At 39.9% G+C, this 13,522-nt stretch overlaps 1 protein-coding gene across 1 annotated transcript in view; it reads left to right on the plus strand.

Moving 5' to 3' along the window:
* Nucleotides 1-13,522, plus strand: part of MDN1 (midasin AAA ATPase 1) — a 175,544-nt gene that overhangs the window by 111,279 nt on the left and 50,743 nt on the right. Inside the window, exons 51-59 of the mRNA XM_008263214.4 lie at nucleotides 1,927-2,053; nucleotides 3,298-3,410; nucleotides 4,611-4,744; nucleotides 8,304-8,461; nucleotides 8,666-8,786; nucleotides 9,090-9,300; nucleotides 9,633-9,864; nucleotides 10,106-10,229; nucleotides 11,545-11,712. Coding sequence (XP_008261436.2) covers nucleotides 1,927-2,053; nucleotides 3,298-3,410; nucleotides 4,611-4,744; nucleotides 8,304-8,461; nucleotides 8,666-8,786; nucleotides 9,090-9,300; nucleotides 9,633-9,864; nucleotides 10,106-10,229; nucleotides 11,545-11,712 — 1,388 coding nt within the window. The remainder of the gene's footprint in view (nucleotides 1-1,926; nucleotides 2,054-3,297; nucleotides 3,411-4,610; nucleotides 4,745-8,303; nucleotides 8,462-8,665; nucleotides 8,787-9,089; nucleotides 9,301-9,632; nucleotides 9,865-10,105; nucleotides 10,230-11,544; nucleotides 11,713-13,522) is intronic.

Consider the following 13,522-nt stretch of genomic DNA (forward strand, 5'->3'; position numbering starts at 1 on the left):
CCATCCTCCACTGCTTTCCCAGGCCATAGCAGAGAGCTGAATGGGAAGTGGAGCAGACGGGACTTGAACTGGTGCCCATATGGGTTGCCAGCACTGCAGGCAGCGGCTTTTACCCTCTACACCACAGTGCCAGCCCCAAAAGTACTTTTTAGAAGTATCAGGATATCCACATGCAAATTTGTTTTCTTTATCTGAAATTGTCCATTTAACTTCCAGTTTCTCAAAGAGGCTGATGAGTCCCATGTAGTGCAAAGAACCCAAGAGTTGGAGGATTAGGCTCTGGTGCCAACTTCATCATAAATAGTAATTTGTAATTCAAACCTGTGCTTGAAAACTAGGGGAATTAAGTTTTTATTGCTCTTAGGTGCCTTTCACTTTTACCATTCTGGTGGTTACTAGTACTGTTACACATGAGATACTTGACTTGAAGGAAAACTACGCAGGATGACTTCTGTCAAGAAATATAAAACATTGATGATAAAAGTTTTAAAGCCTTAACAGAATAGTTCTTTTCTTTTTTTTCTTATTTTATTTTAAAGCTCCATTTATGTATTTGAAAGAATTACAGGGAGAGAGCTTCCATCCACTGGTTCACTTCCTAGATGGTGGCCACAGTCAGGGCTGGGCTAGGCCAAAGACAGGAGCTTCTTCTGGGTCTTCCACATGGGTGGCAGGGGCCCAAATGCTTGGCCATCTCCTGCTTTTTCCCAGGCCATTAACAGGGAGCTGGCAACATTATGGGTTGCTGGTGCTGGAGGCAGCAGCTTTGCCTGCTATGCCACAATACTGGCTCCAATGGAACAGTCCTACAGAATTATGATAAAATTAGTAGACTGTCTAGTTGAATGAAGATTTATTTTATTAATAAAGAGAGGGCAAAATTATTTATTTAAATAATAGGAACAATGAGGATAATGGGGATGTTTTTATAAAGCCAGATTTTTGTTTTCCTACCTCCGTTTTTGTTTTATGGTGATCAGAATGCATGTTAGGAAACGTTTGAGTTGGATAAAACATGTGTGATGCTTTTGTGCTTAACAAGTTAATATACACACACTAAAGGAAGAAATCAGGCCTTAGAGAAGACTACTGTGATAGTAAGGCTGTGACAGAACTCAGTCATGGCTTTACAATTATGAGGATAGATACAGAGTAGCAGACACTGTTTATCCTTTTTTGGAACACATTAGCTCTAATTTCATCTTTTTCAGTTAGGTAGTGGTATCTGTTTTATTGGGCTTTGGAATATATATTCTTTCCTCAAAACTACCTTGCTATAAACAGTCTGTCCTTGCCGGGCTACAGTATGGTGGATGCTTTCAAACTTAAGAGCTCAACTCAACCCTTCTGCTCTGCCACCTTTATCTGAATGCTACCAGGGTTTTCACAAACTCTGGAGAATCCCCTACGGTACTTTATAAGAGATACATCCAGTTTGAGCCAAAGGAACATAGGGCACCAGCAGTGTAACAGCTGATGCTGCCATGCAGTGATTTTAGACATTGCTTTTAAGTGAAACAAGCTCAAGTTGTTTTTCTTACTGAAAGCAGACATTCATTTTCTTGCATGTAAGTAAGTGTTTTCAGGGCAGTGGTGTCAGGTTGAATAATTATACCGAGGAGTTCTTCTCAGACATGGAGTGGGTTCTGAGGAAATGGATTCATTGTTAGATTGTCTGTTGTAGCAGCGATTACTTTCCTATCCAGCAGTGGGATGAATTTTCAGGACTTACAGCCATTTCACATTTGGAAAGGAAATATAAAAGCTGTGATTCTTGCCTTTCTTGTGTCTGTAACCCATAGCATTTCCCTGCCATATCCCTTGCCCATCAGGAGTTAGTGTGAAATAATGAAAGCATTCAACTGAAACTTGACAGGGAACGAGATTTTAATGCCAAAATCTTTTTATTTATTTATTTTTAACTAGATGAATCTGTGATTCCTCTGGACCCCCGATGGAATATGCAAGCTTTGGACATCATTAAAAACTCAATGGACTTTGACCCACAGAAGGAACCACAACTGTTCACCCTCTTAGAAGCCATTGTAAACAAGTATGTGAAACCTGCTGCTCTCAGTGCTGATAGCTTCACTGATTATTGCTTTCCTAAGACCCCATCAAATACAGCCTGTGTGTGTAGTTTTGTGAACCTGAGAACACCAGGGTGTTAAACATGATTGCCTTCCGTCTTGTTAATTATTGTTATTAGAAAAGTCACCCTTTATCATACAATAGTCCTGTTTCTACTCTGTTCTGTTTGTGACTCCCATTTTCACCTCCTTATTCTCTCACAGTCCTTCCCTCAGCCATCTATTGGTTCTCCCCTTTTTCTATCCTCACATGTTGGAGGCATCTATAACACCTGCATACTTAATGTACACATATAAATGCAGAAAATTGTCATATAGAATGGTCTTTCCTCATTCTTTAATAGCCGGTTGATGTTTTCAGAATGGCCATCAGTGTAACAAGATGTTGTTTTTTTTTTTAAATTTTTTTGTTTGTTTGTTTTTTAAGATTTTATTTATTTGAGAGGCAGAGTTACAGGCGGAGAGAGGGAGAGACAGAGAGAAAGGTCTTGGCATCCGCTGGTTTACTTACCAAATGGACACAGTGGCTCAAGTTGGGCTGATCTGAAGCCAGAAACTGGGAGCTTCTTTTGGGTCTCCCATGCAGGTGCAGGGGCCCAAGCACCTGGGCCATCCTCCACTGCTTTCCCAGGGCATAGCAGAGAGCTGGATCAGAAGAGGAACAGCCAGGATAGGAACTGGTGTTTATGTGGGATACAGGTGCTGCAGCTGGAGACCCAGCCCACTATGGTATAGTGCTGGCCCCTGTAACAAGATGTTAAAATAACTATCATTGGAGTATAGAGTGTATGAGTGGAAGGTACACTAATAATAATTATGTGAATAATTTTGATGAGTTTTCACAAACTAAATCCACAAGTGTGGTGCATACCAGTGCTTCAGAGGCTGCCTTGCTTCTTCCTGAGCCTCTCCAGGTAACTTCTAACACAAGAGGTGATCTAGTGATGGCCACTTCGAAGAGCTCACAGTACAGTTCATAAGATCTTGGCAGAACAATGGAGCAAGACCTGGCAGCCTGCTTATACCCAGCTTTCTCTGTCCTTCCTCTTCCCATCTCAGTGGTCAGTGTTTTTACCTCCATCTCTCTAGTCCAGAATTTGCAGAGGCAGGAGAGGAATGGCAAGATTCAGCCTGTCAAGGATGTCATTGAAAGTGTTACTAGCCAGTCACTGATCACTGATTACATTGTTTTTGAATGTCATTCCAGGACCATCATATATCTTGACAGGGATAAACGGATATTTACTGAAGCAAATTTGGTTTCTGTTGGTGTTAAAAAGTTAAATAGTGTTTTGAGAATGTCCTTTGAATTCCATAAAGGTAAGAACATTTGCCTTTTTGTTCTTTTGTTAAATGTAGGATTGCATAATGTTGTAGAAAGTGAAATATTCAGCAGCTGCTATTTTGCTGGCTGTTATTGATCTGCTAGAGTCTTTATAAACACATATACTTCCTCGTTAGGTTTGACAGGTTTGACTAATGTTCACTAGGCATGGACTCTGTGCCAAGACTCAGCTAAATCATCTTATGTGTCTTTGATATGATCAAGACTACTTCTGACTACACACTGTGAGGTTGATGGCCATGTTACCAGTGAGGAAAGGGAGACATATTGGTTATCAAAGTCACAATTCTAGAAAGAAACAGCCAGAATTTGGCAACTAGGCCTGTTGATTACATATTCATAAACATTTTTTTAATTAATTAATTTATTTTTTGACAGGCAGAGTGGATAGTGAGAGAGAGAGAAGCAGAGAGAAAGGTCTTCCTTTGCCGTTGGTTCACCCTCAAATGGCCGCCACGGCTGGTGCGCTCCAGGCGGCGCACCGCGCTGATCCAAAGGCAGGAGCCAGGTGCTTCTCCTGGTCTCCCATGGGGTGCAGGACCCAAGCACTTGGGCCATCCTCCTCTGCACTCCCGGGCCACAGCAGAGAGCTGGCCTGGAAGAGGGGCAACCGTGGAAGAATCCGGCGCCCCGACCGGGACTAGAACCCGGTGTGCTGGCACCGCTAGGTGAAGGATTAGCCTATTGAGCCGCGGCACTGTCCATTCATAAGCATTTGATTATAGGAAGCAACATTTTCTCTTAGATTTTTTGATTGAAAAGATAGCTGCTTGTTGGGAAAAATCCCAGCTATAAATAAATGTAAATATTGAAAAGTTCTTTCTTATAGCATCTACTGTGAGTTTTAGTTTCTTTGGTGTCTTCTCATCTGTTTGTGTTAGCTAACTGTCCAAACATTTATTCTTGGATTTCTTTTTGTATTTAAATATTTATATAAAATATTTTCATTCCGTAATTTGTATTTTTATTAAAATATTATTACATCTATAGATGTACATGCATCACTTATAAATTTAAAAATAGCAAGCATACAATTACTTTCAGTTTTGACATTTAAAAGTTGACCTTTGTATTTACAATGACATTGAGTCCCAGGTTACAGTTTATTTTGAAAATGTCCAGAAATTAATTTAAATTGATGGAATGTTCTTATTTTTATTTATGTCAACTCTAAGATCCAGAGAGCTATCACAGCCTACCCCATGAGATTGTAGTCAATCTTGCTGCTTTTTTTGAACTTCTTGATGCACTAATCCTGCTATGGATACAGTCTTCCCAGGAGATGGTGTCTGATTCCTCTGTCAATGAGGTGAGGAAATTTGCTTGTTTTTATTTTATTTATTTATTTTGTTTATCTGGAAGGCAGAGTGAAAAAGATATCTCCATTCACTGCTTTACTACTCAAACACATGTGACTGCTGGGGCTGGGCCAGGTTGAAGCTAGGAGTCTAGAACCCTTCCATTTTTCCTACATTGGTGACACCTGCTGCCACCCATGGTGCACATTTGCAGGAACTGGAATCTGGAGTAGAGCTTGGTCTCAAACCCAGGCACTGCAGCATGGGGTATGAGTATCCCAAGTTACCTTTTAACCCCTCATCCCAAACACCCACCTCTGTTCTTATTTTAAAGATTTCTCAGTGCAAAGATTCGAGGGACAAGACTAACTTCTGTACTTTTATCTGTTAAGTATTGTTTGAGAAATTTAAGTGTTCTTAACATTTTTAAATATACACATGTACATTTTAAAGTTTGATGGAGGAATAATTGACATAAACTGTGTGTGTTTAAACAGTACAGTTTGATAAGCTAAAGCAAGCTGTTGAATGTACCCACGATCCTCAAGCATTTGCTTGTGCTCCCTTTGTGTTCCCTCCCTGTCTCCTGCTCTCACCCCAAGCATATAACCATTTATTTGCTTTCTATTACTATAGCTCAGGTACATTTTTTATGAATGGAACCATGCAGTGTATATTCTTTTTTGTCTGACTTTTTCTACTGAGCATAGTTATTTTGATATGTAGCCATATAGGTTCGTGGATTGGTCTTTTACTCTATTTAATTTCTGAGTAGTTCTTCACTGTATGGAAGCATTATACTTTACCCATTCTCATATTGATGAACATTTGGGTTTTATTTGAATTCACTAGGTATATTTGAATTCACCATGTGCTTTTAAATGTCATTGTCAGATGTGGTTAAACGATTTTTAAAAAATTATTTATTTGAGAGGTGGAAAGATATAAAGAGAGTACTCTGTGTCTGATGGCTGGGATTGGTCTGAGGCCAAAGCCAGTAACTGCAAACACTGTCCAGATCTCTCATGTGGGTAGCAGAAATCCAGTCATTTGAGTCATCACTGCTGCCTCCCAGTGCTGTATTAGCAGGAAGCTGGAGTCAGGAGTCATATCAGGAAATCAAACTTAGGCACTGTGATAACAGATGCAGGCTTTGTGGGACATGATCATTTTGACTGGTAGGCCATACACCTGCCCCTAAATAGTTTTGAGTCTGGATTATTTTATCAATTCTGGTAGAGTGGAGTAGGAGATCTTAAGGTTTTTGCTTTCAGGACCACCCCCCCCCCCATTTTTTTTAAAGAGATTTATTTATTTGAAAGAGTTACAGAGAGAGGTAGAGACAGAGAGAGAGGTCCTCCATTTGCTGGTTCACTCCCCAGATGGCCACAATGGCTGGAGCTGAACCAATCCAAAGCCAGGAGCTTCTTCAGGGTCTCCCACATGGTTGCAGGGGCCCAAGGACTTCGGCCATCTTCTACTGCTTTCCCAGACCATAGCAGAGAGCTGGATCAGAAGAGGAGCAGCCAGGACTAGAACTGGTGCCCATATGGGATGCTGGTGCTTCAGGCCAGGGCTTTAACCCACTGCACCACAGTGCCGGCCCCCAGGACCCCTTTATAATTGTAAAAGCTACCAGTGACCCCAAGAAGCTTTTGATTATGTGGTAACATATTATTTCCATATTAGGCACATAGTTAAGAACTACAGTTTATAGCTGAGAACTATGAAAAAAACAGAGTGCTTCAAAAATTTCCTGGAAAGACGGAAGAGAAATTTATTTGGTTTTTAAGATTTTATTTATTGAGAGGCAGAGTTACAGACAGAGGGAGAGACAGAGAGGGGTCTTCTGTCTACTGATTTAATCCCCAAATGGCAGCAATGGCTAGAGCAGGGCCAATCAGGAGCCAGGAGCTTCTTCCAGGTCTCCCATGTGGGTGCGGCCCAAGCACTTGACCATTTTCTGCTACTTTCCCAGGCCGTCAGCAGGCAGGTGAATTGGAAGTGGAGAAGCCAAGACTCAAAACTGACACCCGTATGGAATGCTGGCACCACAAGTGGATGCTTAACCTACTATGCCACATCTGTGGTCCCCCTGCATAGTTTTTTTTTTTAAACAATACATACTTTTTAACAACCCTTCTCATTTGTAAATTTGCTTCAAAATTAGTAAACCCATTCCATATTAGTATGAATAAATTTTTTAATTAAAAATTCTCTGGTTCTAAAGTAAAGATTAGTGAGATGAGTGGGACTGTTTTACAGTCCTGCAAATATCTTGAATATCTGGCTTAAGAGAAGAAAGCTGGATTTCCACATCTACTTCTGCATTCATTCTCTTACAGTATTTTGTTTCAGTTTAAATTTGTATGGAAATACTGGCCTCTTGTGGTAATATGGCTGGAAAAGGAGGAACGATTTTAATCTTTGATTGCACTGCACAAACTTGACAAGTAGTTTTGAAAATTTTATTTATAGTGGGAAATCTGAAAAAGAAAATGTCATTATACTTGTCATGCATTAAAACCTGCTGATTTAGTTTACACTTTGGATGGACTTATACAGAGGGACTTCAAAAGTTCATGTAAAAATGAAATTACATGATGAGTTTACTCTGCAAAAAAATCTTGAAAGCTATTTGTAGTGTTTCCATAATACACATTTTCCACTGCTTTTTGAAGATGTCTCATGTGTGAATTTAAAAATTTTTGTTCATCAAAATAAACTTTTAATTTCATTTTACATAAAGTTTTTGAAATGCCCTCACAAATGGTTGTGTTTTTTTGTTCTATTTTTTGCCAACTAGACAAAGGATTTTTAATAGAGAAATGTTCTTTATTCAAAAATGATGATTGAACAATTGTTACCCACTTAAAATAAAAATGAACCTTTACAACTGCCTCATGTACAAATTGCCTTAGTATGGATGAGACCTAAACTAAAAAGGTTAACCTGTGACCTGTCTAAAAGAAAATCCTTATAGGCTAAGGATAGGCTGATTTCTTAGGATTCTTCATAAAAGAAAATAGAAAATTAAAACCTTTTGTTAATGTTTGTGATCACTTATAAGAAAAACACTATAGGAGGAACTATGTATAAAATAACCCAAACTTATAAATGAGCAAGAGATTTGAAAAAAAATCCTTCTCAGAAAATATAAATCCCTAGGAAGAACTAGCAAAAATTGCAACATCAATTGTCAAGCAAACTTGAATTAAAACCACTCAGCGGAATAGCTAGACTTAAAATCACTAATGTTATTATTAAGTATTGGCAAGGAAATAGAACAGTTGGGATTCTCTTACACTGTTGTTTGGAGTATTAAATAGTGCAGCTGCTTTGTATATTTACTGTATGATCCAACAATTTCATTTTTTCTAAAATAATAATTTTGTACTTCAGGGGAAAAGATCTTTACCTTCTCTGTGTACCTTATTGTTACTGCAAACATTCCTCTCTATCATTAGATTCTTTGTGTGCCTTTTGAGTATTGATTAATAGTTGAAGTCTATGTCATGTGTCTGTTACTGGGAGAAGTTTGTTAGCAGTCTTGGTTTACTTTGTTTTTAGATTTTAGGTTCTTTGCAGTGGCGGGACCGGCTTTGGACTGTGGCCGATACAGTAAAAGTAGATGCCCCAGGTCTGGCCCTGCTTGCTCTCCATTGGCACTGGGTTTCAAAACATCTGGTCCGTCAGATCCCCCAACTTCTACTGCAGCATGAAGACAAGTAAGACTCATATTTAGAGTGATAATGTTGATATGTATTTGTAGCTGATGTTAAGCATGGATGGTTTGAAATTGAGACTGCTTCATTTTGCATACTTGAGTTTATTCTGTTGCAATATTGGTGACTGAAAATAAAATATGAAATGTGAGTGGCTTCTCTGGCATTTGTCCCTTATTTCTCTTCTTCCTTTTTTCTCCATTAAAGGTATTATCAAGAGGTTCAGGCTGTCTCAGATCATATTCAGAATTGTCTGGGGAGCCCCACCGGTGGCTTCTGTGGTGTAAAAAAGTTGCAGAAGTTCCTGGGACGACCATTTCCTTTTAAGGTACACCTGGAAGCATGCAGTAAATAAAAAAGCTTGACTTCTGAGGTTCCACTGGAGTGTGGGAACTGACATTCAATTACGCTAACCTTTGTCTGCAGAGCTTACCTCTCAAATATCCTATGAGCATTGTTAGGTGGTTTGTAAAGTTTTGACTTTATTGTAAAAATCTCTTTTAAGCACAAAGAATAAAGAAACTTTTTCTAGAAGCTTTAAGAAAAATCTTGAATTTCTTCTTAGCTATAGACTGCTAGAAGAAGCCCAGTTCTGCTGTGTAGTAAGCTGTCCTGGGTTTTCTTGTTTCAGAACAAGCTGGTGGTGGAATGTTTTTCACAACTGAAAGTTCTTAACAAAGCCCTTGCGGTGAGGGAGCGGACACCTGCCCTTGGGGAGAGTGGATGGCAGGAAGATATTAATCGTCTCCAAGTGGTTGCTTCTGAATGGATGTTAAAAGCAAGTCTCTTAGAGGCCTGGGGACTGATCCTCAGAGCTAATATTCTAGAAGATGTCAAGCTAGGTAATGTACTCTGGCACTTGATACTCTTGAGAGTTTCTTGTCTCTTGCTGCCATTACGTTTCCCCTATTGGAGTATAAATATCATTATGTATATGTTAGGAATTGGGGCTAAACTTTATAGTCAAACATTCTTTAATTCCATCATTAGAATCATGCAGGTATTAATATCACCATTTAACAGATGAGAAACTCAGAGCTCAGTTTAAACAATCTAACCCTGGCTAACTTAAATTAAGCTGTCATTTAGCTGGCTGTTAGAAAGAAATATAGACCCTGGACTCCTGCCTACTGTACTTTAATGCAGCCCCCCCCCCCCTTTTTTTTTTGTCCAGATGAATTGAAGAATCTTGTGAATGCTCAGTGTTCAGAATTAAAAACCAAAGGACTGTCACTTGATTTTCTGGGGAAAAAACAAAGTGAAATTTCCTTCCCATCCCAGCCAGACTTTGCCTCCTTAATCCAACTCACCCGGAGTGTTCAGTTGTGGCCTGCAATGGAGTACTTGGCTATGCTTTGGCAGTACAAGATGATAGCTGATTTCATGACACAGGCTTCTATGAGAAGGTCAGCCATTGTTAGGTTATGTTCTTACTAGATGGTTGTGTGCATTCTGTGTGTGTCTGGAGAGGGTTATTGGCCTCTTTCACCTCTAACTCTAAGTCAATAGGTGTCTTTTTTCAATGTAGTTGCTCATTTTAAAATAAATGTACTGCAAGTTCTGTGTGTTCTGCCTTCCCTTATGTAATTCTCTAGCTGTTCATTGATCGTCCGCTGCCCACCCTCTTCCTGTTTATCTTTGGAACAGGTCCAGGAAAAATCAGCAACCCCAGACCGATGCAATAACTCATCATGTCACCTTTTGTCTTAAATACACACCAGTTGCTCCTCAAGAGCTTCAAGACTTTTGGTCTTTGCTGCATTATCAGAAGGTAAAAACCACAATCAAAGAGGGAACTATGTAAGCATGCTTTATGCTATGAGTGGACCAGACATTTTGTGGCAGAACAAGGCTCCATGTTGTAACCCCAGTGTTATCTGAATTACTTTTTCTTTTTCTTTTAAAAAGATTTATTTATTTATTTGTTTACTTATTTATTTATTTGAAAGCTTTACAGGGAGAGACAGAGAAGGGGGGAAGGGGACAGAGATCTTGAATCCTCTGGTTCATTCCCCAAATGGCTGCAATGGCCAGGTCAAAGCCAGGAGTTAGAAGCTTCATCTGGGTCTCCCACGTGGGTGCAGGGGCCCAAGACTTGGACCGTCTTCTGCTACTTACTCAGGCATTTTAACAGGAAGCTGGATCAGAAGTAGAGCAGCCAGGAGTTGAACTGGCACCCAAATGGGATGCCAGTGCTGCAGATGGTGGCTTAACCAACTGTACCACAGCGCCAACCTCTTGAGTTAGTTCTTAAGTAGGAAAATTTGGAGTGTGCTGTTTCACAGTTGTTATGGAATTATTTAATTGGTTTGTGGTGAAATGAGGTCAAAATTTTTACTTTCTAGAAATTTCCTGTTTGGTCAAAAATATATTGTGAGGGTATTTTTACTCTTCCTTTAGGATAACTATTGATTGTGAGTATTGGTTAACTCTGGTTTATATAATTTCATTAGCACAGATGTCAAAACTAAATGTGTGTGTGTGTGTTACAGTTGTATGTATTGCTTTACGTAGGCTTTTCATGTAACCCTATAAAAGCAGATCTCATCTCAGTTTTAAAAATTATAATGGGGGGGCGGTAATTAAGTTAACCAGCATTGTGGTACAGAGGGCTAAACCACTGATTTTGATACTGGGATACTGGCATCCTGTAGTGGAGTGCAGATTTGAGTCCTGGCTACTTTGTTTCCAATTCAGCTGTCTGCTAATGGTTCCTGAGAAGGCAGTAGAAGATGATTCAAGTGCCTGGGCCCATGTGGGAGACCAGGATAGAGTTCCTGGCTCAAGTTTCCACCTAGCCAGCCCTGGCTGCTGCAGCCATTTGGAGAGTAAACCATCAGGTGGAAGATCTCTCCTTTTATCTCTCTTTCTGTCACTGTATCTTTCAAATAAACAGATCTTTTAAAAAATTATAATCAGGTTAATTTGACTTGACCAAGTTGATCTTGGTGACTGAAAATCAGGAAAATTAGGATTAATGCTTTTAGACCTGTATGAGTTTTAGATGGGTGTTGGTAGACAGACACTTTGTAACTTGATTTATGAAATCTTTATCAAATAAGATCTAAGTTTTTCTTTATCTCTAGGTGTCTGCTGAAGAAATTTTTTCTTTGTGGTCTGAATTACTCACGTCTACATTTACATCTTTCTGGAGCAGCACTGTGACCACAAATCCAGAGTACTGGCTAACGTGGAATCCTCTGCCTGGTATGCAGCAGGAGATGCCCAAATCTCTTTTGGACTCCACGTTGAAGGTTTGTTGGCATAAAATCAGAAAAAGGTTAGATGGTAGTGGAAAAAACATTATTCATGATTCTAGTAGTAAGCATTTATTCCTAGGCTAGAGCAATGCTTTATGTGCATTAGCCTAAGTATTTCTGAGGGTAAATTATGAGAATTAGAATTTAACCCTTGGTAGAAGTGGCTGCAGGTTCAATAAAAAGTTAGCTATTACTGGATTGGCTAGGAGTGGTTTTTGATTTTTACTGTCGTGAACAGTGGGTGGGACTGTAAAGGGGCTGTTCAGGAGCCCTGGAACCCCCTAGGAAGGCCTGGGACCAGAGCACAGTGTCACTGACCCACATGAGGGCCTATGAGGGCCTATTTCTCCACATGCTTGCCACATTGGGTGGTACCAGCGCTCTCCTGATGAGAGTCAATCAGTTTCACCAACCTAATTTTAATCTGTACTTGTTAGGTTGTTATTCAGGTTGAGCAGTTTTTCATAGGTTTATTATTCTTTTATTTCTTTGGTTTTTTCCAGTCACATTGGTCATGCATTTAAAAAAAAAATCCAATTTTTTAACATCTTTTTTTTTTTTTTTTTTTTTTCAAAGATTTATTTATTTGAAAGTCAGAGTTGCACAGAGAGGGAGAGGTCTTCCATCCAGTGGCTTACTCCCCACTTGGCTACAATGGCTGGAGCTGTGCTGGTCCGAAGCCAGGAGCCAGGAGCTTCTTCTGGGTCTCCCACATGGGTGCAGGGGCCCAAGGACTTGGGCCATCTTCTACTGCTTTCCCAGGCCACAGCAGAGAGCTGGATCGGAAATGGAGCAGCCAGGACTCAAACCGGCACCCATATGGGATGCTGGCACTGCAGGCAGCAGCTACCTGCTATACCACAGCGTCGGCCCCGTTTAGCATCATTTTATTACTGAAGATCTTTTTATATGTTAGGCCCAGCACATAGCTGGGGAGCATATATAGAGTTTTTTGTTGTCCTCAAGTTTTTGTTTTGTTTTGTTTTGTTTGTTTGTTTAATATATGGCTAAGTTTCATAATGTTTTCTTTTTCTAATATGCCAGTCCGTTCTGCTCTTGTAGTGGAGTCTTGTAGTGTCAGGTTTTTAAAAAAATGTATTCCTTCACCTCAATGGCACCGAAAAACACTTCCTTATATATTCTCCTTTGTTGTTTTTTGACGTTTATATCAGTTTCTTCTATACTTCCTGTTTTGTGAGACAGAGATCCAAATCTTTTATTTTATATAAGCAGTCGATCCAAATGCAATGTAGTAACACAATGTGTGGCTAATTCAGCTGTGCATTCCCATTTGCAGTGCCACCCTTATCATCTACCTTATTCCCACTGATGTTCATGGATTTATGTTTGGATTCTATACTGTTCCTCTGCCAAAACTGATTTCTTTTTTTATAAAACCTTTCTCAGATCCTTTAGTGATAACCCCATGGATCTCCAGCACTTGTCAGCACGTGTGTGTGTATACACATACAATGTTTTTTCTCAGGTGGATTGACCACCCAACCCTTTGCTGGGGCACCTTTTAATTACTCTGTCTCAGATAAACAGTCCAAAGAGTACAAACTTGGCATCTCTCTCATGTTTCACCTGTCTCTGCTGCAAGAATGGTCTCCTTATTTCCAGGTTTGAGAAGTTTTTTCATGTAACAGAAAGCACCCATTTGGGGCCCATGTTGTTGTATAGCAATTTAAGCCTCCATCTGCAGTGCAGGCATCCCGTACGGGCACTGGTTTGAGTCCCAGCTGCTTGACTTCCTATTAGAGGTGGCCCAAGTACTTGGGCTCCTATACCCATGTCGGAGATC

This window comes from Oryctolagus cuniculus, chromosome 5 (genome assembly GCF_964237555.1).
Source record: "Oryctolagus cuniculus chromosome 5, mOryCun1.1, whole genome shotgun sequence".
Classification (NCBI taxonomy): domain Eukaryota; kingdom Metazoa; phylum Chordata; class Mammalia; order Lagomorpha; family Leporidae; genus Oryctolagus; species Oryctolagus cuniculus.